The sequence below is a fragment of the Macaca thibetana genome, chromosome 1 (genome assembly GCF_024542745.1).
Source record: "Macaca thibetana thibetana isolate TM-01 chromosome 1, ASM2454274v1, whole genome shotgun sequence".
In the NCBI taxonomy this organism is placed as follows: Eukaryota; Metazoa; Chordata; class Mammalia; order Primates; family Cercopithecidae; genus Macaca; species Macaca thibetana.
The window spans coordinates 91,687,155-91,714,750 of NC_065578.1; the positions used below are offsets into that span (position 1 = coordinate 91,687,155).

At 37.4% G+C, this 27,596-nt stretch overlaps 1 protein-coding gene across 3 annotated transcripts in view; it reads left to right on the forward strand.

The window, feature by feature from the left end:
- Positions 1 to 27,596, forward strand: part of RPAP2 (RNA polymerase II associated protein 2) — an 89,243-nt gene that overhangs the window by 12,416 nt on the left and 49,231 nt on the right. For all 3 annotated transcript variants that reach the window (XR_007729309.1, XM_050806917.1, XM_050806921.1), the window contains 4 exons: positions 9,801 to 9,836; positions 12,627 to 13,557; positions 22,578 to 22,660; positions 25,545 to 25,625. Coding sequence is in view for 2 of the 3 variants with exons in the window: in XM_050806917.1 (XP_050662874.1) it covers positions 9,801 to 9,836; positions 12,627 to 13,557; positions 22,578 to 22,660; positions 25,545 to 25,625 (1,131 nt within the window). In the remaining variant the exon portion in view is untranslated. The remainder of the gene's footprint in view (positions 1 to 9,800; positions 9,837 to 12,626; positions 13,558 to 22,577; positions 22,661 to 25,544; positions 25,626 to 27,596) is intronic.

Genomic DNA, 27,596 nt, shown 5'->3' on the forward strand with positions numbered 1-27,596 from the left:
CAACCTACTTAATTGATTGGTCCTGATCTGCAGTTTGAAGAGCACTGTTTTGTTGGATGTAGCTCAGGTTTTACCGTAGGAAACCCGCTTCTCAACACTGAGTCTCAGTTTCCTCATTTGTAAAAGGGAAAGGTTGCATTTAACTTCCAAGTTCCCTTTGGTTCTAATGATTTACAGTTCTAAGCCAATTGTGTCATTAGTCACTGCTACTGTAAAGAAAGTTTTCTACATAAGGAAATATTTATTAAAATGATGAAAATTAAAATTATCTGCTTAAGACTAGAGAAACTTATACTACCTTGTAGAAAGGTCTGTCTTAAGAATTTTGAATAAAGTTACTGACTTTAATAATTTGATCTCTTTAGTCTATAAAAGTGAAGGCTGATAAAATACAGATCAAAGCTTTTAAATTATGAAGAAAAACCAGGGATGTTTTAGAGCATGTCCTGAACAATTTGAACTTGGCATCACTGAGGATGCCATGACCTTACACACCATTTGGAAACAGAATATTGAATTTGACCTAATTTGGTCTTTCTTACATTATTGTGAAAGCCAGTAAGTACAGGCATATCTTGGAGATATTGCATGTTTGGTTCCAGACCACCACTATACTAAAGCAATAAAGCAATTGTGAATTTTGTTTCCCAGTGTCTGCAAAAGTTATGTTTCCACTATACTGTAGTCTTTTAAATGTGCAGTAGCATTATATGTTTAAAAAATAATGTACATACCTTAATTTTAAAATATTTTATTGCTTAAAGATGCTACTGATCATCCGAGCCTTCAGCGAGTATTAGTCTTTTTGCTGATGAGGGTCCTGTTTTGATGTGGATGGCCGCTGACTGATCAGGGTGGTGGTGCCTATAGGTTGGGGTAGCTGTGGCAATTTGTTGAAATAAGACACCAATGAAGTTTGCTGCATTGATCGACTTCCTTTCACTAAAGATTTCTCTATAGCATTAGATGCTGTCTGATAGCATTTTGCCCACAGTAGAACATCTTTCAAAATTGGAGTCAGGCCAAGAGCGGTGACTCATGCCTGTAATCCCAACATGGTTTGGGGGCAAGGCAGGAGGATCCACTTGAAGCAAGACATTTGAGACCAGCCTGGGCAACACAGCGGGACCCATCTCTACAAAATGTTTAAAAAATAAAAAATTAGCTGGGTGTGGTGGCACACAACTGTAGTCCTTGTAGCTACTTGGGATGCTGAGACTAGAAGATCACTTGAACATAGGAATTCATGGTTGCAGTGAGTTAGATCAAACCACTGCACTCCAGCCTTGGCAACAGAGCAAGACGCTGTCTCAAAAACAAAAAACAAGAAAAAAAGTTGAAGTCAGTCCTCTCAAACTTTATTGCTGCTTATCAACTAAGTTTATGGAATATTCTAAATCTTGTGTTACCATTTCAATGATGTTGACATCACCTTCATCAGGAGTAGATTCCATCTCAAGAAACCACTTTCTTTGTCCATCCTAAGAAGCAGCTGCATATCCATTCAAGTTGGATTATGATATTGATGCAATTCAGTCACATCTTCAGGCTCCACTTCTAATTCTTATCTTGCTATTTCCACCATATCCATAGTGACTACCTCTACTGAAGTCTTGAACCACTCAAAGTCATCCATTAGGGTTAGAATCAGCTTCTTCCAAACACCTGTTAATGTTGATATTTTGGCCTCCTCCCATGAATCCCAAATGTTCTTTTTTTTTTTTTTTTCTTTTTTTTCAGACAGAGTCTCACTCTGTCACCCAGGCTGGAGTGCAGTGGCGCAATCTTGGCTAACTACAACCTCTGCCTCCCCGGTTCAGTGGCGAAATCTCAGCTCACTGCAACCTCTACCTCCCAGGGTCAAACGATTCTCGTGCCTCAGCCTCCCAAGTAGGTGAGACCACAGGCATGTGCCACCACACCCGACTTATTTTTGCATTTTTAGTAGAGATGGGGTTTCGCCATGTTGGCCAGGCTGGTCTCAAACTCCTGGCCTCAAGTAATCCACCCACCTCGGCTTCCCAAAGTGTTGGGATTACGGGCATGAGCCACTGCGCCCAGCCCCAAATGTTCTTAATGACATCTAGAATGGTGAATCCTTTCCCCGAAGGATTTCTATTTACTTTGCCCGAATCCATCAGAGGAATCACTATGGCAACTATAGCCTTAGGAAACGTATGTCTTAAGACTTGAAATTACTCTTTGACCGGTGGGCTACAGAATGAATATTATGTTAGCAGGCATGAAAACACTAATCTTGTACATTTGCATCAGAGTTCTTGGGTGACTAGGTACATTGTTAATAATCAGTAATATTTGGAAAGGAATTTTTTTTTTTTTTTTTGAGCAGTAGTTTTCAACAGTTGGCTTAAAATATTCAGTAAGCCATGCTGTAAACAGATGTACTGTCATTTAGGCTTTGCTTTTCCATTTATGGAGCACAAGCAGAGTAGATTTAGCATAAGTCTTAGGGGCCCTAGGATTTTCAGAATAATAAATAAGCCTTGGCTTCAACTCAAAGTTACCAGGTACATTAGCCCCTAACAAGAGAGTCATCCTGTCCTTTGAAGCATTGATGCCACATATTTACTTTTCCTCTATAGTTATGAAATCCCTAGATGGCATCTTCCTCCAATATAAGGCTGATTTGTCTACAATGAAAATTTGTTTAGTGTAGCTATCTTCATCAGTGCTCCTAGCTAGATCTGCTGGATAACTTGCTGTACCTTCTACATCAGCACTTGTGGCTTCACCTTGCACTTTTATGTTATGGAGATGGCTTCTTTCCTTGAATCTCATGAACCAAACTTTGCTATCTTCTACCTTTTCTTCTGCAGCTTCCTCACCTCTCTCAGCCTTCACAGAATTGAGGAGAGTTAGAACCTTGCTCTGGATTAGGCTTTTGCTTAAGGGAATGTTGTAGCTGGTTTAACTTATCCAGACCACTAAAACTTTCTCTATACCAGCAATAAGGCTGTTTTGCTTTTTTGTGTTCACTGGACTAGCATTTTAAATTTCCTTCAAGAACTTTTCTTTCGCATTCACAACTTGTGTACTGGCAAAATAGGCCTAGCTTTTGGCCAGTCTCAGCTTTTGACATGCCTTCCTCACTAAGCTTAATCATTTCTAGCTTTTGATATAAAGTGAGAGATGTGTGACTCTTCCTTTTACTTGAACACTCAGAGGCCATTGTAAGGGTTCTGTTGTTGTTGCTGCTGTTGTTTTTTGAGGTTTTTTTTTTTTTTGCATTTAGTAATGCGTTTTATTTATTCTAGGTTGCATATATTTTTACATTTTTAACACCAGTGCTATTGAAATGGATCTCACAACTGATAGAATCTTAGATTACAGCTGGACGCAGAGGCTCACACCAGTAATCCAGCACTTTGGGAGGCCAAGGCCGGTGGACCACTTGAGGTCAGGAGTTCAAGACCAGCCTGGCCAACATGGTGAAACCCCGTCTCTACTAAAAATACAAAAATTAGGTGGTGGCAGGCACCTGTAATCCCAGTTACTTGGGAGGCTAAGGCAGGAGAATCGCTTGAGTCCAGGAGGTAGAGGTTGCAGTGAGCCGAGATGGTACCACTGCACTATAGCCTGAGCAACAGAGTGAGATTCCATCTCAATAAATTTAAAAAAAAAAAAGTGGGGGGGGGGGGCTGGGTGTGGTGGCTCACACCTGTAATCCCAGCCATTTGGGAGGCCAAGGCAGGTGGATCACCCGAGGTCAGGAGTTTGAGACCAGCCTGGCCAACATGGCAAAACCCTGTCTCTACTAAAAATACAAAAATTAGCTGGGCATGGTGGCTCACGCCTGTAATCCCAGCTACTCGGGAGGCTGAGGTGCGAGAATCTCTTGAACTCGGAATGTGGAGGTTGCAGTGAACCGAGATCGTGCCACTGTACTCCAGCCTGGGTGAAGAGCAAAACTCCATCTCAAAATAATACATAGATAAATAAATAAAAATTAGCTTTTCAGAGAGACAGAGGTCTTATCTTGTTGCAATCTCAAAAAAAAAAAATTTAAGGAAAAGCAGTATTCAATGTCAGTGAGTCTTCCATTGTAAAGTTACTAATTGGCCTGATTTCAATATTGTTGTGTCTCAAGGAATAGGGAAGCCTGAGAAGAGGAAGAGAGATGGGTGAACAGCTGGTTGGTGGATCAGTCAGAACATACATATTTATCAATTAAGTTTGACATTTTATGTGGGCTTGATTCATGGTACCCCAAAGCAATTACAACAGTAACATCAAAAATTACCATATATTGCTATAACAGATAATAATGAAGTTTGAAATATGATGATTACCAAAATGTGACACAGAGAACACATTTTGTTGAAAAAATGGTGCTGATAGCCTGGCAGACACAGTTACCACAAACATTCAATTTGTAAAAAATGCAATATCTGCAAAGCGCAATAAAGGAAAGCACAGTTAAACAAGGTATGCTTGTATAAATTTATTTACCAGATTTTATAATACCAAAACCAAACAATATCCCTTAACATTTATAAGAATAGTATCTTTATATCACAGTAAGCTCACTACCTCATTGGTACAGATATTTAAATAAATTTAAGATTTAGACAAATTCACAAATTCCACCTCCATACTTTTATCAAGGTTTTGGAGTCAGAAAGGGCCTTGGAGGTTTTCTAGCTCCTCATCTTTAAGGTATGTAAAATATCTGGAGTATATCCGTAATGTCATGGAGACTAACAGTGGTTCTCACAAAATGTCTCTTGATACCCTGTTAGAGACAAAACATTGACCTAGAATGGTCTGGGTCGTGACGCACTATGATCCTTCTCATCTTGTGAGTTAGAAATTTTTTACCCACTTGGTGGCCAGAAACAGACCACACTGAGTTTTGATCCTCTGAGACAGTGTGCTCATATAGGTAATTATATAGTTGCAGTTATAAATCCTGTTTGGCTAAATGTAGGCTCTGATAAGCCTTTGAAGGTGAGAAGTCTCCTGAATTGTAACCTAAAATCTTAAATCTAAGGAAAGGAGGACAAATATTGAAAATCAAATTATGATTTTAAAGATCAAATTGGGGTGAATGGTTAATGCTGACAGAGCTAAAAGCGCCATCATCTGGTCCAGAGTAGGGGATTTCACACGTTGCTTCTTGGCAGTAAACAGTAGAATCTCAGAGGTGCGGAAGCCAAAAACCTCTGCAGAACAACTACAACCTCTTCCTGAACAGCCACCTCTGTTGCTTGATATGCAGAATAAAAGCTTTCTGAAACAGGGTTTAACATGTCTCAAAATAGATTTGACAAGTTCTCACCATACCTGCTGCTTCTGCTGGTTTATATATAACATACATACTCTAAGTGATATATATGCACATATATATAAATATGTACGTATATCCACTAAGTTCTTTGGCATAAGTTATTTCTAGTTTTAGATTTACTTTGCTAAAATGAAAACCAGTCATCTAATTTATACCTTAGTGAAAGTAAGATGAAAATGTTTATGAAGAAACAGCTTACAAGCGTTCTTTAACTAGAATGGTTACATATTTTTGTTTTTTAAACTGAGCTTTCATAACTGTCTTCAGGACAACAAAAATTGTGGGAAGAGAATAGAAAATACTTAGCTGGAAGAGAAATGGCACTTTCTCTTCAAACAAAAGGAATTTGGATTTCATCTAAGAAAGGATAGAAAAGAAAGAGCAATGTAACTTGGTGCTTCATTCTTTCTAAAACAACACATAACAAAAACAAACTGGAATTTTATATTGACTGTTTAGTTTATTTCAGTGTCAGGTACCATTCTTTATAAACTGGGGATCAGGGAAGGTATTTAAGGTTCCTTTAAGATAGTTAACATCTAGAAACAATGTTGAGTTTAGTTCTCAGAAGAATTACACAAAGGAGAAGAAAATAGTTTGTAAAGTATATTGAGTTCCTGTGAAAGGGATTAAGCAAAGGTGGTATCCTTACAACTTTTTTTGGGTCTTTTTCTAACACTAAATAGAGGCAACAGGATATAGAAAGAGCTTGGCCTAATTTGAATCCTAGATTTACTACTTGTTAGCTATGCGATCTCAGGAAGTCATTTAACCCCTCAAAACTTGTTTCCTCATCTGTAAAAATAAGAGTTGAAGGCTGGGTACGGTGGCTCACACCTGTAATCCCAGCATTTTGGGAGGCCGAGGCGGGCGAATCATGAGGTCAGGAGTTTGAGACCAGCCTGCCAACATGGCGAAACCCTGTCTCTACTAAAAATACAAAAAATTAGCTGGGCATAGTGGCGGCCACCTGTAATCCCAGCTACTCAGAGGCTGAGGCAGGAGAATTGCTTGAACCTGGGAGGCGGAGGTTGTAGTGAGCCAAGATTGCGCCACTGCACTCCAGCCCAGGCAACAGAGTGAGACTCTGTCTCAAAATAAAAATAAAAATAGAGTTGTAAATTGTGTGAGGATTAAATGAAATAATGTATAAAACCACCTAGCAGTTTGGGAAGATGAAAAAGTGCTGGAGATGCATGGTGGTGACAGTTGCACAACAGCGTAAATGTTCTTCATGCTACTGAACTGTGTACCTAAAAATGTATTAAACAGTAAATTTTACCACAATTTAAAAAATACACCTCGCATATGGTAAGTAATGCTGATTTTTCCTTTGCCTCCTTTAAAGATGTAATTTTCTTTTAATTCTCAAAAAATAACAGGTTGTATATAGCAGGAGATGTTGCATAAAGCTGTCTTAAATTGCATTCATAATTTACTACTGTAAATTATGTTTATACATTTTGATTACCATTTGATTCAGCTACACTTGGACCTCATTCTTGTTTGGAACTATTCTGCCTTCAAGATCTTGAAATAAGAGCTTCCCGTCTCTGACCACAACCTCTATCTCAATCTGCAGCTATCACTCCCAAGTCTGCTTTGTGACCTCATTTTGACCTCCTATCTCTAGCCTAGCTCTATTCTTCTGAGTTAGCAGACCCTCTTACTTTTGTTTTCTTGAACTCTACAGTCAGCGATTACAGTGTCCTCTTAAACAATTGTAGATTCTTTCTCCCTTAACCTTCTGCCATGTCCACCTTCCCAACCTCCAGTCATACTTTTTTCCTATTTAGCTGCTGAACATTTTGGGGAAAGTTCTCAAATAAGACCATTAGCACTTTAGATAAGCTATCTCATTTAATTCAGTCCTCTTAGCATCCCTGGGGAAATATTATGTTACTCACTTTATGAATGGTGGAACTGAGGCTCAGAGTGATATGGTGACGCACCCAAGGACACTTAATTATATGTAGATTTGGGATTTAAACCCAGGTCTGTCTGATATCCAAGCCTACATTCTTTGTATTCCTTTGGCCCTGTTCTCTCTACTATATTTTTCCCACCTTTTTTTTTCTTTCTTACTGACTTTAGAATAGACCTTTTCTACTCTCAAACTTTGAACCAACCGTAGTAGATAGTTTAACCCACTTTACTGAACCAATTGAGGGCATCCAGCAGAATCTCCTTCAACATCATTTTCTTCGTATGGGCTCTCATTTCTCTGCCTCATTGCTGATAAAGTACCCTCCTTTATCTTGCTGATTCCACTTTCTATCCTGGGCCTTGCTTTATGATTTATTTGTATTCTGCCTCCTTTGAGATATCCTTTCATATTGATTATTTTCCCTCTACCTTAAAAAAACCTGAAAAATATCTATTAGCCGTCTTACAGTAATTGGTGATCTCAGCAAGAGCCATTTCAGGGGAGTAATGAGTACAGATTCCAGAAGGCAGAACGTTGATAACTGAGTAGGAAATATGGAAGTTGAAAATGACAAGGGCAGACTTCTTTAATAAAGGCTTACAACAAAATGAGGAGGGGCTGTGTGATCGAAGGACTTTTTTTTTTAAAAGAGATTGGGTAGAGTTAAACATGATTACATGCTTTTAAAAAAGAGAAAAAGGAGGCCGGGCGCGGTGGCCCAAGCCTGTAATCCCAGCACTTTGGGAGGCCGAGACGGGCGGATCACGAGGTCAGAAGATCGAGACCATCCTGGTTAACACGGTGAAACCTCGTCTCTACTAAAAAAAATACAAAAAAACTAGCCGGGCGAGGTGGCGGGCGCCTGTAGTCCCAGCTACTCGGGAGGCTGAGGCAGGAGAATGGCGTAAACCCGGGAGGCGGAGCTTGCAGTGAGCTGAGATCCAGCCACTGCACTCCAGCCTGGGCGACAGAGCGAGACTCCGTCTCAAAAAAAAAAAAAAAAAAAAAAAAAAAAAGAGAAAAAGGGAGAGGTTTGTAGAGTAAATACCCCAGAGTGAGATTCATGGGATTAGCCTCAAATGCCTTTATATATAGGCTGTATCCATCTTTATAAGCCCTGCTGAAATGACACCTCTCTGAAACTCCTTTTGATTGACTCAGGAGGAAGTGTTTCTTCTCTGATTTCCTGTAGCAGCTTCTACATCTCTCATGGCATTTAACACATAACTGTCTTGAATAACAGTGTAGTTATTATGAGCTTTATGTCTGGGTTTGATTCCTGGCTTCACCACTTACTAGCTGTGTGATTTTGGGCAAATTGCGTATTCTCTCTGTACTCAGTTTCCTTATCTATAACAAGGGGATAATATTAGTAGCTACATCATTGTTATGAGGATCAATATCTGTAAAGCTCTTAGAACATGCATTTTTCTTCTACTGAATTGTAAGGTCTGGCTGGATGTGGTGGCTCACACTTGGTAATCCCAGCACTGTGGAAGGCTGAGGTGAGGGCAGGGGGGTTGCTACTACTCCATTGTAACTGCTTTCTCAGAAATTAAGGCAAAAAGTCTTACTGACCACGTAAAGGAAATCCAACAGAATTATAAACAGTCTCTGCCTTTAAGGAGCTTGTAAGTCTAGTTAAGAAACCAGACTTAAACATACGAAAAGTTAAACATTGGCCAGGCACAGTGGCTCATGGCTGTATTCACAGCACTTTGGGAGGCCAAGGTGGGCGGATCACCTGAGGTCAGGAGTTCGAGACCAGCCTGACCAACATGGAGAAACCCCATCTCTACTAAAAATACAAAACTAGCCAGGCTTGGTGGTGCATGCCTGTCATCCCAGCTACTGGGGAGGCTGAGGCAGGAGAATCACTTGAACCCGGGAGGTGGAGGTTGCAGTGAGCTGAGATCACACCATTGCACTCTAGCCTGGGCAACAAGAACAAAACTCCGTCTCAAAAAAAAAAAAAAGAAAAAGAAAAGTTAAACATTTAGGTAATGGTTCTAGTAGTAGGCCATAAAGGAGTTCATGATTAATTGTGTTAATTGTACAGACAATGATGACTCTGGAATTTAGGGAAGGGATTTACTTTAGTCCAAGTTAGTCAAGAAAAACTTTATTGGGCTAGTGGAATTTGAACTTAACCCTGAAAAGTGAGTAAAGTTTGAGTAAGAGAGAGACTAATCCAGATTTCTTGTTGATGAGTTTGAGAGTACTTTGTCCTTTAATTTTTTTTTTTTTTTTTTTTTTTAAGATGGGAGTCTCGCTCTGTCGCCAGGCTGGAGTGCAGTGGCACAATCTTGGCTCACTGCAACCTCTGCCTCCCCGGTTCAAGCGATTCTTCTGCCTCGGCCTCCTGAGCAGCGGGGACTACAGGCGCACACCACCATGTCCAGCTAATTTTTGTATTTTTAGTAGAGATGGGGTTTCATCATGTTGGCCAGGATGGTCTCGATCTCCTGACCTCGTGATCTGCCTGCCCAGCCTCCCAAAGCACTGGGGTTACAGGCATGAGCCACCGCACCCAGCCTAATTTTTATTTCTGTGTTCTTGTTACAGGCATCCCGATTTTCAACTGCTAAAGGAAGAACAGAGGTATGGTTGAATCAGTATCATTTACCATTTATATATTTATGTTAATAGAAACATTAGGAGTGAACCAGGTGATAGGAGCTCTTGGACTTCCTGTGCTGATGCATTATGTAAATGTCCCATTCTAGCCCACACAAAGAAATATTTGACCTGTTCAGCTTTTTCTTTTGTGATGGTAAGATGATGTGTTTGATCTGTATGATTTATTGTACAGCTGTTCCTCCCGAGGAAATCTAATTTGACCTGTTGAAATAGGACATAAACACAGCCTCCATCTCAGATACCGTGCTTCTTTGTCAACTAGATTGTGCCTATTACATTTGTTGAAAGGTTTTTATAGTCCTATAGGATTTCTAAACCAATAATTTACCAGTTACTTAATTATTTGAAAGAACATCTAAAGCATTAATATAAATTCCAAGTTGTGATTTTCTTTCTAAACTTTCCTCATGGTATTGTTTGCCTGGTATGGCCATCTCTCAAAACACATCCCTTAACTCTCAGAATAAATGTTCCTGGTTAATAGTCACTACCTTAGTCACCAGGGCATTGAGCACAAATAAGAGATATTTATTTGTTGATGTATATTCTTTATAGCTTCAGAGTAGTATAAAAACATATAATTGCCTTAAAACTCCAAGAGAAAGTATGAAATACCTGAAAGTTAAATTGTTCTAATTTTTTGAGCTTACACCTATTTTTACTTCTGATGCAAGAGACAGCCCCATGGCTATATTGGCTAGATTCTAACTAAAAGATGGTATCTAAGACTAAACTTAACTTTTCGTCTTTTTTCTTCATTCCCATCTATGACCTTGCTTTCAACTTTTATGTATATATATATTTTTTCCTTTACATTTTCCCACAGCTTACTTCTTGACCCAGAGTCTTTTTCATCCTGATCTTTTAAAGTTTTGATATGTGTCTGTGCTTGAGAGCGGCCTTCTTTGTTTCAAGTTTGTATTGGCAAAGCTACTCTTGCCTTCTCTCTTTCATAATTCTTTATCTTATTCAAATCTAATCTGAAAATTGAAGAACATTGTCAGGGACAACTTTTGTCTTTTATTGTTAGCATGCTGTTGTAACTCTGGATTTTAAAATTTAAATATCTTTTATTGAAAAATGTTGATTTGCTAACTTGTTCTGCTATGCCTTTCCTGTGATTTTCATTCTGTAGAATTTTCTGTACAACAGTCAACCAGAATTAGAAAATGTTTACCCATTTATTTTTATCATTTTATCTTTTCAAACCTAAACACAATTCCTGTAATTTTTTTTTATTTAAGAAACCGATAATGACATTTTCTTTCTTTTTTTTTTTTTCGAGACAGAGTCTCACTCTAAATCACCCAGGCTGGAGTACAGTGGCGCCATCTCGGCTCACTGCAACCTCCGCCACCTGGGTTCAAGCAATTCTCCTGCCTCAGCCTCCTGAGTAACTGGAACTGCAGGCATGCACCACCGCTCCTGGCTAATTTTTGTATTTTTAGTAGAGACAGGGTTTCACTATGTTGGCCAGGCTGGTCTCGAACTCCTGACCTCAGGTGACCCACCTGCCTTGGCCTCCCAAAGTGCTGGGATTACAGATATGAGTCACCACACTTAGCCAAAATTTTCAAAAGAAAAACTTTTTTAAAAAAGGTCAGCCAGTAATCTCAGCACTTTGGGAGGCCAAGGCAGGTGGATCACTTGAGGTCAGGAGTTTGAGACCAGCCTGGCCAACATGATGAAACCTCATCTCTACTAAAATACAAAAATCAGAGGGGCATGGTGGTGTGCATCTGTAATCCCAGCTACTTGGGAGGCTGAGGCAGGAGAATCACTTGAACCCAGGAAGCGGAGGTTGCAGTGAACCAAGATCTTGCCACTGTGCTCCAGCCTGGGTGACAGAGCAAGACTCCATCTCAAATAAATAAAAATAAAATAAAATACAAAAATAAAAAATAAAAAGGTCAGCCGGGCATGGTGGCTCATGCCTGTAATCCCAGCACTTTGGGAGGCCAAGGTGGGCAAATCACTTGAGGCCAAGAGTTTGTGACCAGCCTGGCCAACATGGCAAAATGCCATCTCTACTAAAAAAATACAAAAATTAGCCAGGCTTGGTGGTGCCCACCTGTAATCCCAGCTACTCGGGAGGCTGAGGTGGGAGAATTGCTTGAACCCAGGAGGCAGAGGTTGCAGTGAGCTTACTTTACACCATTGCAATCCAGCCTGGGCAACACAGTGAGACTCTATCTTAAAAATATATATTTATTTTTATATTATTTTTCATATTATATATTTTTAAACTACATATCTATTTTATATATTATATATAGTATACATTATGTAATATATAAGTGTATGTTACATATGTAAATATAAATATATACTTTATATTTTATATATTTATATATTATATACACTTTATATTTATATAGGTACTTTATATATATTTATATATACATATGTTTGCAACAACAGGCAAATCCAAATAGTGCAGTGGGACAGCATTATCAAGTTTTTAAAAAAGTTTTGCTGTACTCCTGTAACAATTTTAAAATAATTGGAGGAAAAAGATGAAGGAAGAAGACAGAAGAACTGTATCAAAAAATATATTATTAATAGGTGTACTGAAATTATAGGCTTCTTCTGAAACTAATATATCAGAACCTAGATATAAGGTTTTGCCTAGGGAATAAAAATTTCTACCTTGAAAGTTACAATGTATAAACACTATGAGGTACTTTCCTATTGTTTCGGGTTTTATTGCTATTTGTTATTTAGTTATTTTATTTCTCTTTCATTCTACAGTGGCCATTCTGGAGAAGAAGTACAGTTATGCAGTAAAGCCATTAAAACATCAGATATCGACAATCCTAGCCACTTTGAAAAGCAATATGAATCTTGTTCTTCTAGCACTCACAGTGGTAGTAGCAGTGACAATGAGCAAGACTTTGTTTCCTCTATTCTACCAGGAAACAGACCAAATTCAACAAGTATTAGACCACAGCTGCACCAAAAAAGCATAATGAAAAAGAAAGCTGGTCACAAAGCTGACTCCAAACACAAAGACAAAAAACAGACAGTAGTAGATGTCACTGAGCAGTTAGGCAATTGCAAATTAGATAGTCAGGACAAAGATGCTACATGTGAACTTCCTTTACAGAAAGTAACTACTCAGAGTTCTTCAAATAGCACTTTGCCTCAAAGATTAAAAGCTTCAGAAAATTCTGAAAGTGAATACAGTAGGTCGGAAATAACTTTGGTAGGCATAAGTAAGAAAAGTGCAGAGCATTTTAAGAGAAAATTTGCCAAATCAAACCAAGTGTCTAGGTCAGTCTCTAGTTCAGTGCAGGTGTGTCCTGAAGTTGGAAAGAGGAACTTACTTAAAGTTTTGAAGGAGACTTTGATTGAGTGGAAGACAGAAGAAACTTTGAGGTTTTTGTATGGCCAGAATTATGCTTCTGTGTGTCTGAAACCTGAAGCCTGTCTGGTTAAAGAAGAACTTGATGAAGATGACATAATCTCAGATCCAGATAGTCATTCCCCTGCCTGGAGGGAATCTCAGAACAGCTTGGATGAGTCTTTACCTTTTAGGGGCTCAGATACAGCCATTAAACCACTGCCGAGTTACGAGAATTTGAAAAAAGAAACTGAAAAGTTAAATCTGAGGATCAGGGAGTTTTATAGAGGACGATATGTTTTGGATGAAGAAACCACCAAATCACAAGACTCAGAAGAGGTATGTCTTACAGACATTGAGTTTTTCCAGGTCGTTAACATTTGGAAAACTCACCACAGCAAATCTTGGAGCAGGAAGGGTATTGAAGAGATAGATAATTGTTAAGTTTTCAAATAGTTTCTTTAGTCATTCTGCCTTTTGGTTTACAGTGCCATCTCCACTGTTGGCATTACTGTTTTACAAATAAGTTGACATTTATCCCCAGTAAATTTTCATCAGTGTGCAATATTTTTTTCTAATGTAAAAATAGCCTAAAATGGTGGGACAAAGTTTTCCCTAATTCTTCATATAATAAATGAAGCCTCTGAAGAGGCTTGCTTTTTCTTCTTCGGCATGTATTCTTTCAGATTTATACATGGGGTCTGTGTGTGTGTGTTTAATGGAAGTATATGCCATGGAATAGACTTGCTAGTTACATTGAAAAATATTTAGCAAGCATGTCCATTTAAAATATTATAGATGAAAATAATTTGTAAAAGAGACTTATTGGGAAATAATGGACAAAGAGAATGGAAAGCACATTCAGATAGACCTAGATTTGAACATCTGTTTTGTCATTTACTAGCCGTATGAAAAATTAGTTTCCTGGTCTGTTTGCTCATCTGTAAATGGGACTATTAATAGCTTCTCTTGCTCAATTGTTATTCGTTTTAAAGATAATGTGTGTAAAGCATTTATCACAGTACATGACATGTAATTGGTACTCAGTAAATAGTACCCATAAGTAGAGATTGAAAATGTGCCACTGAGATTTAGAGAGCATCTTTTAATATTTCTATGACCCATCTTTGATTCATGTGTACTCCCTGGAAAATGAAGTCATTTAACATGAAGAGGAATGGGTAATAACCTTGTTTTTACCACAAAACTTTGTTCTCGAATATTCCCAAGTAAATGTGGCTCTAAATTTAAAAGCACATTGGAGATTTGGAAAGAGGGTAGAAGCAGAAATGTAAAAAATTTAGAAATATATTTCTATAGAGTGTTGCTTGGCCCAGCACCCTACTTCAAATCATTTCAAGTATGTTATTAGACATCATCCAAAACTTATATTAAGCTGGGAGAAACATTGATTTGTGTCACTAAGCTGCATAAACCTACCATAGAACATCACTTATTTTATCATTTTGTGCTTTTTAGCCTTAATAATCCCTGAAATTTGATTATTTAAAATTTGTAACATTTTCCAAAAATGTTACATAACACATTAAAACATTTCCATTGAAGTACAACATAAATAGTAATTATATGATTTCTTGAGTATTCACATGTTAATGTCCTGATGTAATCACTACCCAAGCCAGGAAATAGATCATTATAAGTAAACTAGAAGCCCCATATATATACCCTCCTAATCAGCACCTCTTTCCAAAATTAATATTAGCACAGATTAGTTCTGTCATTTTTTTTTACAGTATATATTCTTGGTGTCCAATTTATTTCATGCAGTATTATACTTTTGAATCATTTGTGTTGTTGCATATAGCTGTAGTTCTTACTGCTGCATAATATTCCATTATATAAATATACCATTTATTTATGCTAATGGACATTTAAACTATTTCCAATTTGGGGCTATTATGAACAATATTCTTATGAATTTTCTTGTATTTATCTCTGTGCTAATATGCATATGTATTTCTGAAGTATCTAGGACTGGGAATGCTGGGTTATCATATATGCATGTATGCAACTATACTAGATAATGCCAAACAGTTTTCCAAAGTGGTTGTACCAGTTTACAGTTCCACTACTACTATATGGGAGTTTCCTTGACTCCACATCCTCCCTAGTACTTGATATTGTTAGTTTTAGCCATTCTGGTAGTATTGCTTTATGATTATATTTATATTTATGTGATGATTAATAAATTCAGCACTATTTTATTTGCTTATTGATCACTTGGATAATCTCTTAGGTCAGGTCTGCAGATCTCTCAGCCGTGGATACCAGCACCTGCTCTGGTGGAGATGGCAGGGGGTGAAATGGATTCTGTGAGGATCCTTAGTTTTGGTTGTTTAATGCACTATTTTTGTGCTGGTTAGCCTCCTGCCAGAAGGTGGCACTTTTGAGAGAGCATCAGTTTTGGTAGTATAGGGAGAATCAGGCTGTGGGTAGGGCACTAGAACTTCCAAGAGTATATGCCCTTTGTCTTCAGCTATCAGAGTGGGTAGGGAAGGACCATCATGGGGACAGGGCTATATGTGTCTGAGCTCAAGACTCCTTGGGCAGGGCTTGCTGTGGCTGCTGTGGCAGATGGGAGTGTGGTTCCCAAGTCAGTGGAGCTGTTCCAGGAAGATTATGGCTGCCTCTACTGTGTCATGCAGGTTGTCAGGGAAGTGGGGGAAAGCCAGCAGTTACAGGCCTCACCCAGCTCCCATGCAACCCAGATGACCAGTCTCACTCCCACCATGCCCCTCCAAACAGCACCAAGTTTGTTTACTTGGCAGGGGGTGGGAAGGGCTGAGAACTTGCCCCAGGCTACCAGCCTCCCACCTGTGAGAACAAGTAGGACTTTCACATCTCCCAGCCTGTGGAGTCTGCACACCAGATTCACACCCTCCCTTGAGTTCTGGCCAGGAGACTTCCTGTTCAGTTGGAATTGTTAAAAAATTCAGCTGACCTATCATATGGTCTGTCTTGGAGACTGTTCCATGTGCTGATGAATAGAATGTATTTTCTGCTATTGTTGGGTAGGATGTTCTGTAAATACCTGTTAAATCCATTTGTTCTAGGGTATAATCAAAATTATATCAAATATTCTCTCAGGCCACAGTGGAATTTTTTAATTTCTACTTTGATTTCATTGTTGACCGAATGATCATTCAGGAACAAGTCTTGATGACCTGTCTAGTGCGTCAGTGGAGTACTGAAATCCACCACTATTATTGTGTTGCTTTCTATCTCATTTCTTAGGTCTCATAGTAACTGTTTTATAAATTTGGGAACTCCAGGTTTAGGTGCATATATATTTAGAATTGTGATATTTTCCTATTGGACTAGTCCTTTTATCATTGTATAATGTCCCTCTTTGTCTTTTTAAACTGCTGTTGCTTTAAAGTTTGTTTTGTCTGATATAAGAATAGCTACTTCTGCTCACTTTTGGTGTCCATTTGCATGGAATGTTTTTCCACCCTTTACCTTAAGTTTATGTGAATCCTTATGTGTCAGGTGAGTCCCTTGAAGACAGCAGATACTTGGTTGGTGAATTCTTATTAATTTTGCCATTCTGTATCTTTTAAGTGGAGCCTTTAGGCCATTTACATTCAATGTTAGTATTGAGATGTGAGGTACTATTCTATTCATCGTGCTGTTTGTTGCCTGGACAGCTTTTTATTTTTTTTCATTGTTGTATTGTTTTATAAGTCCTGTGAGATTTATGCTTTAAAGAGATTCTATTTTGGTGTTATTTCCAGAATTTATTTCAAGATTTATCACTCCTTTAGCAGTTCTTGTAGTGCTGACTTGGTAGTGGTGAATTCTCTCAGAATTTGTTTGTCTGAAAAAGGCTATCTTTCCTTTATTTATAAACCTTAGTTTTGCTGGATACAAAATTCTTGGCTGATAGTTGTTTTGTTTAAAGAGGCTAAAGATAGGACTCCAATGTCTTCTAGCTTAAAGGGTTTCTGCTGAGAAATCTGCTGTTAATCTGATAGGCTTTGCTTTATAAGTTATCTGATGCTTTTGCCTCACTGCTCTTAAGATTCTTTCCTTCATCTTGACTTTTGATAACCTGATGACTATGTGCTGGGGCAATGATCTTTTTATGATGAATTTCCCAGGTGTTCTTTGAGCTTCTTGTATTTGGATGTGTAGGTCTCTAGCAAGGCCAGAGAAGTTTTCTTTGATTATTCCCTCAAATATGTTTTCCAGACTTTTAGATTTCTCTTCTTTCTCATGAACAGCAATTATTCTTATATTTGTTTGTTTAACATAATCCCAAACTTCTTGGAGCCTTTGTTCATTAAAAAAAATTTTTTTTTCTTTGTCTTTGTTGGACTGGGTTAATTCAAAAGCCTTGTCTTGAAGCTCTGAAGTTGTTTCTTCTACTTGCTCAATTCTATTGCTGAGACTTTCCAGTGCATTTGCATTTCTCTAAGTGTGTCCTTCATTTCCCAAAGTTGTGATAGTTTTTTATTTATGCTATCTATGTCACTGGAGATTTTTCCATTCATATCTTTTATCTTTTTTTTTATTTCTTTAAGTTGGGCCTCACCTTTCTCTGGTGCCTCCTTGGTTAGCTTAATAATCAACCTTCTGAATTCTTTTTCTGGCAATTCTGAGATTTTGTCTTGGTTTGGATCCATTGCTGGTGAGCTAGTGTGATGTTTTGGGGTTGCTAAAGAACCTTGTTTTGTCATATTACTAGAATTGTTTTTTTGGTTCCTTCTCATTTGGGTAGACTGTGAGAAGGAAGATCTGGGACTCAAGGGCTGCTGTTCAGATTCTTTTGTCTCACGGGGTGCTCCCTTGATTTGGTGCTCTCCTCCTTCCCCTAGGGATGGGGCTTCCTGAGAGCCAAACTGCAGTGATTGTTATTGCTCTTCTGGGTCTAGCCACCCAGCAGAGCTACCAGGCTTCTGGCTGGTACTAGGGAGTGTCTGCAAAGGGTCCTGTGATGTGATCCATCTTCAGCTGTGGATACCAGCACCTGCTCTGGTGGAGGTAACAGGGGAGTGAAGTGGACTCTGTGAGGGTCCTTAATTGTATTTTTTTTAAGTGCACTGGTTTTGTGTTGGTTGGCCTCCAGCCAGGAGGTGGCGCTTTCAAGAGTGTATCAGCTGTAGTAGTATAGGGAGGATACAAGCTTGCTCTGGGGTCAGGCAGTAGGCAGGGCCATAGAGCTCCCAAGAGATTAAGTCCTTTGTCTTCGGCTACCAGGGTCAGTAGAGAAAGGCCATCAGGTGAGGGTACCATTGTGTAAGTCCCAGGCCAATTCCCAGGGGGATTATAGCTGACTGCTGCGTCACACAGGTCACTAGGGAAGTGGGAGAAAGCTGGCAACCACAAGCCTCACCCAGCTTCCACACAGCCTGTAGCCTAAAAGGCCAGACTCACTCCCACCGTGCCCCCACAAAAGCACCAAGTTTATTTCCAGGCAGCTGATGAGCAGGGCTGAGAACTTGCCCCAGGCTACAGGCCTCACAGCTGAGAAAGCAAGCTGACTCATAGTTCCTCGCCTTTTCTGGTATGCTTCTGCGGTAGTTCTTGGAGCAAAAGTTCATGATGTGAGTCTCCACATGCCGCTCTGTCCAACCAAGTGGGAACTGCAAGTTAGTCCTGCCTTCTATCTGCCATTTTTTCCCAGACCTAACATTTATTTTTAATATTAAACCAACTTTGCATTCTTATAATAAACTCAATTTGATTGAGCTATAGTAGCCTTTTTATATAATACTGAATTTGGTCCTCCTAATATTTGCCTTAGAATTTTTGCACATATTTTCAGAATGAGTGACATTAGCGTATGAATTGCTCATGGTCTCATCATAAATCACATGGTACAAATTGAGTAATCTGAGGAAAGTTTAATTATGGGACTGTTTTCCAAAGTGTGCAAATGTGGTCAGAGTGAAGGAAACTAAAGGAATAATACACTAATCGTAGTTTGAGAGCCCTCACCACCCCCAGACCTCAAGGGAAAAGGTAGGAGTGGACCATGAGGTTTTATACAAGGAAGTGCAGCATGTAGTGGACCAAGCAGGAATGACTCTTCTGCACCATCCAGTTTCTTATTCTTCATTGGCAAAACTGAGATAAAAGCCAGAGACTGAGGAAGCCCATTGATGCAGCCTGTACAGATCAGCCTTCTGAAATACAAAGACAGTGGAAAAGGGTGAAAATTGTTCAGAATGGTGATACCTGGCACTGCCTATAATTTTCCTTTCTTGTAATATCTTTATCAGGTTTTGGTTGTAATCATTTGGTAAAACAAATTGGGAAATGTTTCCTCCATTTCTGGAAGAATCTGTCTAAAATTAATGTTAGTTCTTTAAATGCTTAGAATATCACCCATTGAGCTATCTTTTCCTCTGATTTTCTTTGTGGGTTGTCAATTTTTTTTTTTTTTTTTTTTTTTTTTTTTTTTTTTTTTTTTGAGATGGAGTCTCCTCTGTTGCCCAGTCTGCAGTGCAATGGTGCCATATTGGCCCACTGCAACCTCCACCTCCTGGGTTTGAGCTATTTTCCTGCCTCAGCCTCCCAAGTAGCTGGGATTACAGGCATCCATTGCCATGCCTGGCTAACTTTTGTATTTTCAGTAGCAACGGGGTTTCACCATGTTGGCCAGGCTAGGTTGGTCTCGAACTTGTGACCTCAAGTGATCTGCCCACCTCAGCCTCCCAAAGTGCTGGGATTATAGGTGTGAGCCACCACACCTGGCCTGTGGGTAGTCAATTTTTAAAAACTTTTTGTTAGGGAAATTTTCAGAAACACAAAGATAGAGTAAATACAGTGCATACTATACAATGTGTGGTCCATGGAACCAGCAGCATCAGCATCATCTAGAAGCTTGTTAGAAATTCAGACTGTCATCCCCACCCCATATCTACTGAATGAGAATTACTTTTTAACAAGATCCCCAGAAGATGGGCATGCACATTAACATTTGAGAAGCACTGTTGGGGTGTGGTGGTTTGGGTTTTGGTTTTGGTCTGCTCATTCCATCAGTCACTGAGAAAGATGAGTTAAAATCTCTCACCTTAATTGTGGATTGATTATTTCTCCTTTTAGTTCTGCAAATTTTACTTTTTGAGACCATGTTATTGGATATAAATGTAAAATTGTTACGTCTTCCTGGTAAATTGAAACTCCTATCACTATGGAGCAATCTTTCTGTTTTTTTTTTCTTTACAGTCTACTTTGCTGACATTAACATTCTTGTATTAATGTGGTCAAGGACAATCTGTCTAGATTGATCATCTTTGTCCTTTATGTGGAGAATTTATTTGCATTTCATGTCACAATTGGTATACAGTATTTGGGTTTAAATCTACCATCTCACTCCTCTTTCTGTGTGTCCCACTTATTCTGTCTTCCTTTTCTCTCTTGCTTTCTTTTGCATTGAATCATTATTCCATTTTTTAGCCTCTGTTAAATTGTTTTTATATACTGTTTTATTGATCATTAAATGGTTACCCTAAGTGTTAAAACCTGAATCTTTGTCTTATTAAAGTCTAATGTAAGTTAATATTTTCATTGCTTCCTGGACAATTAGCACCTTAGAATGATTTAACTCCATGTATCCCTCTTGATCCCTCTCGACTTATGTTCTATTATTGGATATTTTTATTTTCTTTAAATTTCAAATATATTGCAAGATTATTTATAGCCAACACTCAGCTGGATTTATCCAATTAATTACTCTTTCATTGTTTTTCATTCCTCCTTCTATCCCCATTCTTCCATCTGGGATTATTTGCCTTGTGCCTGAAGAATATACTTCTCTTAGTATCAGTTGATAATGAATTTTCTCAGTTTTTCTTTGTCAGAAAATTCTTTATTTTACTTTTACTTTTGAAAGATATTTTTCTGTATTGAATTTTAGATGAGCAGTTATTTTCTTTCAGCCCATTGAAAATATCATTCCCTTGTCTTTTGGCTTCCATTTGTATCTCTTATTGCTACTCCTTTGAAAGTATTGTGTCTTCTTCCTCTAGCTTCTTTTAAGACTTTTTTTGTAAGTTTTGGAATGTTCCCAGTTATCTCCTAGATATTGCTTCTATTCCATTCTGCCTCTGTAGTCTTTTTTTTTTTTTTACTGTATCTTGTAGGTCTCTTAATCTCCTTTGTGCTTTACATTATGTGTTTGGGGAGTGGTGACTGTGCTTCATTCTGGATATTTTCCTATTCAGCATTCTCTCTTCAGTCATTTCTACGATGCTCTTATGTCTACCCATTAGTTCTTACTTTTAAATACTGTATTTTTGTGTTCTAGGGTCTTCATTTTGTTACTTTATGTAGTTTCCAGTTCTCTGTCAAAAATTTTCAACCTTGTCATTTTTCTTTGAATACATTAAACATTTATTTAAATAATGCTGATAACTTCATTATTTAGATTCCCTCAGGATTGATCTCTGTAGGCTGTTTCAGATTGTTATCATATTGTCTTATTTTATTACATGCCAAACATTGTATATTAAAATTTAGAGAGATAACTGGAGACTCAGGATGATGTTATCTTCCTCTAGAATAGATTTATATTTGCTTCTGACATGATTTGTAGCTGTTCCGTATCACTGTAATGTAATCAGAGATTAAGATGATTTCAAGGTGGGATTCACCTCCTGAAAGAACTAGTCTATTTCCTATTCTTTTTCTTATTCCTAGAGTACGGTCTTTCCAAGTCCTGGTCTTATATTTGGGGAGGGTTGCCCATACCCCTCCCTTCTTGAAGGATACCCTAAACTGTTTTTATTAGAAAAACTGCTCCGTTTCTCAATATCTAAATGGAAAATTAGTGCTCTATCTGTAATTACCTTCTCCAGGATCTCAGACTGTAATTCTTTATAGCCTCGTTAGCTCTCTGATGCTAACAAATGTGTTTCAAACAAATGTGGATTTTTTTCCTCCAACTTTTTTCAGTTCTCAGAGAGAGAGTTGGTTTGAATTATCTTGTGTGCCATTTCTAGAATGATTAGGGGTCAAATGACATAATGACAGAACTCCTCATAATATATTTATAGTATTTGCTAATTTTAATATTTTAATCCACTACATTTGTACAGCACTTAGCAGTTTACAAAATCTTTTTGTATTCATTTTATCATTTAATAAAGGAGGTATTAATATCTCACTTACAAAGATGAGAAAACTATCCAAAGAGGGCAAATGACTCAAGCAAGTTCACAGCAGCCTAACAACTGAGTTGATACTCAAATTTAAATCTAATTCTCAAGTCTAGTTATTTTCCTACTATGCCACAGATATAAACTTTGTGTTTTAATGTTTATTATTCTACTTATCAAAGAAAGAATGTAAACTTATGATTCTGTTTTGCTTTGTTTAAAAATGTGATTCAGCATGATTCCACCTTTCCACTGATAGACTCAAGTTCCCAGAACCAGATTAGAAAACGCATCGTACTTGAAAAGTTGAGTAAAGTGTAAGTATATAATTGCCATTCCAGCTTTGTAGTAGTTTTAAATTAGCTTGACATTTATGAGCTCATAATGTGTAAGTATTATCCTCAAATTTTGAACACTTTGAAAAATAATGTGAAAAGTTTCCATGCATTTCTTCAGTTGAGAAATTTGGATTTTTAAGATATTTTATCCAAGAAATACAAATTTTTGTGTAGAGGACACAGAGGCACATCATAAAGAGGAAGGTTGAGATTGTGGATTTAGAAGACCAAACTACGTTACTCCCACCTAATCAGTGAAGTCAGGGAAAAAAAATCTCACAGCTAGACCCATTTAAATACTGATTTGTGGTAAATGTGTCACAGCAGTTTCAGATGTGAATAAGATGTTATTATAAAGTTTTAAGGGTCTGTTAACTCACTCTGCATGCATATCCTTAGAACCATTTCACATTCAGCAACTTGAGTTTTTGTTCAGCTCAACGTTGCACTTTTAGCTTTAAACTTCCCGTGGTGGAAAGTATTGTTCTTGTAATTAGCCCAGTCATAAATGACATTTAAAAATTGCTATCTTGGTTTTTCTTTCAAAAAGAACTTGAAGATTTTTTTTCCTGAGGTGTGAGGGCTGTGTTGAACTTTTCAATCTGCATTTTCTTATTTTAGCAGAAAACATGGAAAAGTGTGTCAGTCACTATTTAAGGGTTGTGAATATGAAGTTTTATTTTGTAGCAGTTTGAAAATACGGAAAACATTTCACATTAACCAAGGCATAAAGAAGAGTGAAGACAAAACTAATTATGTTATAGGAATTTTTTGTTGTTTGTTTATGAAAGAGTTTTCTTCTCATTATCAAAGTTAGACCTTTTTTGGTTTTTTATTTGAACCAACCAATTGTAAAAAGTGTTTATTTCAGAGTATCAGAGGAAATTAAATATGTTGGATATTAGATGACACTCAGGAATTGTTAATTTGGATGGTTATGATCATTTTATTGTGACTATATAAGAAAGTGCCTTTGTATTTAGAGATAAAAATGGAAACAGGTCAAATGACATGACGACAGGTATTTACTTTAAAATATTACTACAAAATAAGAAAAAAATGGCCAGGTGTGGTGGCTCATGCCTGTAATACCAGAACTTTGGGAGGCTGAGGCAGGGGGATCACCTGAAGCCAGGAGTTCAAGACCAGCCTGGGCAACATAGTAAGACCCCATCTCTACAAAAATAAAAATAAAAATTAGGCCGGGTGCGGTGGCTCACGCCTGTAATCCCAGCACTTTGGGAGACTGAGGCAGGCAGATCACGAGGTCAAGAGATCGAGATCATCCTGTCTAACACGGTGAAACCCTGTCTCTACTAAAAATACAAAAAAAAAATTAGCCGGGCGTGGTGGCAGGCGCCTGTAGTCCCAGCTACTCAGGAGGCTGAGGCAGGAGAATGGCCCGAACCTGGGAAGCGGAGCTTGCAGTGAGCCGAGATCCCATCACTGCACTCCAGCCTGGGGGACAGAGTGAGACTTCATCTCAAAAAAATAAAATAAATAAAAATAAAAATTAATCGGGTGTTGTGGGGTTACTACTCAGGAGGCTGAAGTGGAGGATTGCTTGAGCCCAAGAGTTTGAGTCTGCAGCGAGCTATGATTATGCTCGTGATTAAACTGTTCTCCATAGTGGGTGTACTAATTTCCATTGCCACCAACACTGTATGAGGGTTCCCTTGTCTCCACATTTCTCACCAGCGTTTGTTATTGCCTGACGTTTGGATTATGCCACTGCACTCCAGCCTGGATGCTGAAGGGAATGAGAAATGAAGCAAATGTAACAAAAATTAAGAAATTGAATCTGGAAATAGATATATGGGATTATTACTGTTCTTTCTATTTTGGAATATGTGTGAAACTTCCATAGTAAGCAGCTTTTTGTATTATCACACTGGTCTTAAAAAGAAGCTTTAAAAAAATAAAGTAACACATACTTTAGCAAATGAGGCAATACAGAATGGTTTAAAGAAGGAAGTAAAAATTACCCGTAATCCCACCACTCAACACTAACTACTATTAATATTTTGATGTGTATCCCCGACATGTATATGGCATATGTATATTCATTCTATTTGGTTCTCTCTATGGATAAACCTAGAAGGGATGAAATATGCTTGATATGTAATATATATGAAGTACAATGGTATTATATGTTTTTATAAAAATAGGATGATACTATGTACATTTTTCACTTCACATCTATCATGAATATCTTTTTATATTAAAAAATAGATTCACATTATTTTAAATGTCTTATTCTATGAAATTGGTGTATCATAATTTATCTAACCAATCACCTATTGATACACATTTGTTTCCAATTTTTCACTACTAAAACTATTTCCGCAACAAGCATATTTTTTATGTTTATCTGATTATTTCCTTAGATTAAATTTTTTTCATAGTAAAACTGTTGGGTCAAACACATTTAAACTGTTAATATATATTGTCAGATTGCTTCATAAAAGGGTACTAATTTTTACTCCCACCATGAGGATTTAGTAAGGAAAAATATACCGCACTCTCAGATTGGACCATTTTGGGGGCAGTTGTGTTCTTTCCATCTTGGTCTAATATTTGAAAATAAACAGGTAAGTAAAACTAGGGACAAGAATGTAAATAGCTGCCAAAATGATTTTGCATTTCAGTGCTTCACACTCAGTAACAGACTACAAAGTGGAGTGTGGGGTAATGTTTCCTTATGAGTTCTCACCAGTCATAACCTAAGTTAACCTTTAAATCATGACTGCTTCTACCTAAATGCCATTATTACCTATGGAAAATTCAGATCTAGGCATGACCCAAAAAAAGTTTCCATATAATTAAGGTTGTTTTAAAATAAATGTAATTTTTTAATTTTCAGATTGCCTGGGCTTCTCTGTCCTCTTCAGATTACATTGGGAGATATTTACACACAACTTAAAAATCTTGTTCGAACTTTCAGGTTAGTATTTATATTACAATTATCCTTCTCAATTATTTTGACTTTATTTATTGCCTTGCAGAATCCAAAGGCACAGAGAAAGTAAGTGACTTACCTTTCAATGCCACAGATCTAAATACGGTATTCTATTTTTCTCCTCCACTAAACAACGTTATTTTTCTCTTCTTTTTAATGCAACCTTTATTTGCTCAAGCCATTCTATAGTTCACTTTGGATAGTTTATTTATGGAATAGCCTAAAATTGAGAAGGAAAATTATATGTCTGACACAAAGCCAGTAATACTATGGGTTTAAGTGAAATAGTAAATATATATTGGATGGCCCACACTGTGCCAGGCACTATGGGTAATGTAAAAGAAACATAATGCCACCCTAAAGGAAGAACTCTCCTGTGTGAAGATCATGTGAGTACAGTGAACAGTACAAGACAGTGGGTAATTTAATATTGAATTACACAGAACAGACTAAAGTGCTAAGAACTTTAAAGGAAGGGAGGATAGAGAATTGATATCAATTGTGAGTGAAACTGTTGTGATTTTTCCTAAAACTATCAAGATAAAAGTATTCAATCAGGCTAAGACTAGGTTCTCTCTACCAAGAAGCATAGCAATAAGCCTCTAAATGCCTTATTAGTAGAATTGTACCAAATGCACATTTCAGCCAAATGCCAGTGACCAAATGTTAAAATTAACATTTGCCTGTGGCTAATGTTGCACTGACACAGAATAAACTTCTAGGGTAGAAGAATTAATTTATCCAAGACATTTATCATATGTATTTATTATTGTAGTTTATTATTGTCAACAATAGCAGTCAGATTTTAGAAGTGTAAAATTACAGTACAGGAACAATTTCTTGGCACTGTCAGCTGTTAGATTTCTTTTGCAGTAACATACTGTACATCAGTAACACCTAATAGACAATCATTTTAAACTGGCACATTTAAAAACATCACTAACCTTTTTGTGTGCCAAAAGTAATTCAGGAAAAGGTTTTTCGGTAAGGATTTTACTAGAAAGAGTTTTGTATCTAGAATTCAAAGTTTAAGGCAAACCTCAAAAATTATTTGTCTTCAAAGACTTGTCTTCAGCTGCTGAAAAGGATAATTTGTAATAATTTACATTAAACTATCAAACCTTCATAGATTCAAAACTATAGATGTCTTAAAACATTATTCTAGAGTCTTCTATAGTGAACTTTGACTAAACAAAATGTGCTTGGGATATCTCAGTTTTCTCTAAGTTTTATCTTAACACTTTGTTATATCACGATTAGATATTATATTTGGATTATTATATATCTGTTGTTTATATAATTTAGGAATTTTTCCAACTCATGATAGTTTGAGGGGACATTGATTTTCATTCATCATCAATTCCCCAACAGAAATTTAAATACAGGTCTTCAAGGTTATTTTCTTTAATGTTGTGACTACTAGTAGGTAATACATTTCTGCAAAGTTTGAGTTATTGTAAAATCTAATGTCTATTACTCTGTTTTAGATTGTTTAAATTTTTATTAACCTATTCCCAAGATACATTCTTGAGAAAGTAATCTAGTGTATTCAATATTTGTATTAACTATCAATCTTATTTTCCTAAATAATTGAAAGTTGTTACTGATTGTTTTGTACTTAAAATTAAGTTTCACAGACATCATTAATTATTGTGGTATTTTACTCTTCAGTTGGCTGATAAAACAAGCACATAAAGACTTTCACTTCATTTTATCTAGGATGTTTATATTTGAAGCTGAATGTTTAGGTAATGATAAACTGAATGATATGATTGTTCTAATTACTAAGATTTTTACCCTCACTAGGTGTCATGAAAACTATGCAATTTGAAGATTATTGATTACTCACAAGTTCAGGGATGTCAATCCTCAGATTGACCTTGGACTTTGCCAAAAGAGGGTTTGAGCAAAATGACAAGTCCAAAGCTGAACTTGTCTGCATGCTGTGTGCCCTGT